Source organism: Bison bison, unplaced genomic scaffold, assembly GCF_000754665.1.
Source record: "Bison bison bison isolate TAMUID 2011002044 unplaced genomic scaffold, Bison_UMD1.0 scf7180017473998, whole genome shotgun sequence".
Lineage (NCBI taxonomy): Eukaryota > Metazoa > Chordata > Mammalia > Artiodactyla > Bovidae > Bison > Bison bison.
In genome coordinates this window covers 1-1,285 of record NW_011379187.1, presented here as the reverse complement: position 1 = coordinate 1,285, position 1,285 = coordinate 1, and the positions used below count along the sequence as shown (strand labels likewise).

The 1,285-nt window shown below is 64.0% G+C and overlaps 1 protein-coding gene across 1 annotated transcript; it reads right to left on the bottom strand.

Annotated features, from left to right (window-relative positions):
- Nucleotides 1-6: 6 nt before the first annotated feature.
- LOC104987926 (tuberin-like) lies at nucleotides 7-1,279 on the bottom strand. Its single transcript, XM_010839050.1, has 4 exons — nucleotides 1,209-1,279; nucleotides 1,044-1,135; nucleotides 860-958; nucleotides 7-746 (listed from the first exon to the last, which is right to left on the bottom strand). The coding sequence occupies exons 2-4, from the start codon at nucleotides 1,131-1,133 to the stop codon at nucleotides 576-578; spliced, it is 360 nt and encodes a 119-aa protein (XP_010837352.1). The 5' UTR covers nucleotides 1,134-1,135; nucleotides 1,209-1,279; the 3' UTR covers nucleotides 7-575.
- Between the last annotated feature and the right edge of the window lie 6 nt (nucleotides 1,280-1,285).

Genomic DNA, 1,285 nt, shown 5'->3' with positions numbered 1-1,285 from the left:
GGAGGAGCAGCAGCTGCTTCTCAGATCCATGTCTGGCCTTGGCAGGTGCTGGGCAGAAAAGGCTTTTGGAGGGGAAACCCCCCCCAGGCCGGCCTTGCCACCACCATGGCCTTAGCCTCCTGTCTAGGCCTGCTGGTGTCGGGTCTGGGTGAGGGCTGGGACCCTAGAGCTGGTAGGGGTAAGATCTCTGCCCGGGGGCTGGCTCCCGGGCCGGGGGAGGTGAGCATGACCACATACACATGTGAGGCTGTCTCAAGGGCAAGGCCCCAGCAGCAGCCTGGCAGGCCCCCTCCCCACTCCACTGGGCATGGCCGAAGCTACAGCCTAGATCCCACCCCCTAACCGACGAAGTCAAATAAACGAGTTGACTGACTGCTCCGTGTCTGTGTCCACTCTGGGGTCTGTGAGTGCACAGGCCTGGGCCACACCAGCGCTTTATTTGCACAGATAAATATCACCCAGCGCCACGGGGGCAAGGAGGGTCTGGCAGCACAGCTGCTCAAACAGCTGGAACAGCCCAGGATATGTCCGAGTCAGAGAAGCCCCACGGGTCCGAGTACCCACCCTGCACAGCCTCACACGAACTCAGTGAAGTCGTCCACAGAGGAGACCAGCCGTTTCCGCTGGCCCGTCTCATAGGTGGGCGTGGACTCAGCCGGGGCCTGTGCCGGAGCCTTGGCATGACCAGGAGGGTGTGTCTGCATCAGGGGCAGGCTGGCGCTTGAGTAGTGGGCTTCCTCACGGATCTGGGGGCGGGGGTGGGGCAGGCTTCAGCAGCAAGTCCAGAGGGGGTGGCACACGCTCCTCAGACTGGCCACCCCATCTCTGTGGAGCAACCCCCCGCAGCCCAGCCTCCTACCCGCTGGCGCAGCCGCTTGATGTGGCGGAGCCTGGCAATCCACTTGGAGGGATAAATGTCGGTGGGATTGGAGCGGCTATGGTGCACCTGCGAGGCCATCTGGGGTGGGGCAGGCAGCACGGTGAGCCCTGCGTGGGGGCACCTGCAGGCCTGACCCCCACCTCCCGGGGCCAACTCTGCTCACATTGGCGTGCAGGGCCATCTGGCGGGCCACGAAGGGCAGGTTTCGGTCAGACACGATCTTGGCCATGCTGGTATCCACAAGGCCCTCCATGTCTGGGGAGACAGCGCTCATGTGGGGCTCAGCCCTGGAGCCTCTCCCTGCCCCCCTGCCCCCGCCCCGCCTCACCTTTCCTGCACTGCAGAGACACCAGGTTGCACTCGTAGTCCAGGGGCGTGATAATCACGTGGACGAAGTTGAATTGG

Coding starts and splice junctions, on each gene's coding strand:
- LOC104987926 (XM_010839050.1), bottom strand. CDS start 1,133: ATGGAGGGCCTTGTGGATACCAGCATGGCCAAGATCGTGTCTGACCGA. Junction 959..1,043: donor AGATGGCCCTGCACGCCAAT/GTGAGCAGAGTT, acceptor GCCCCACCCCAG/ATGGCCTCGCAGGTGCACCA. Junction 747..859: donor TCAAGCGGCTGCGCCAGCGG/GTAGGAGGCTGG, acceptor CCCCGCCCCCAG/ATCCGTGAGGAAGCCCACTA.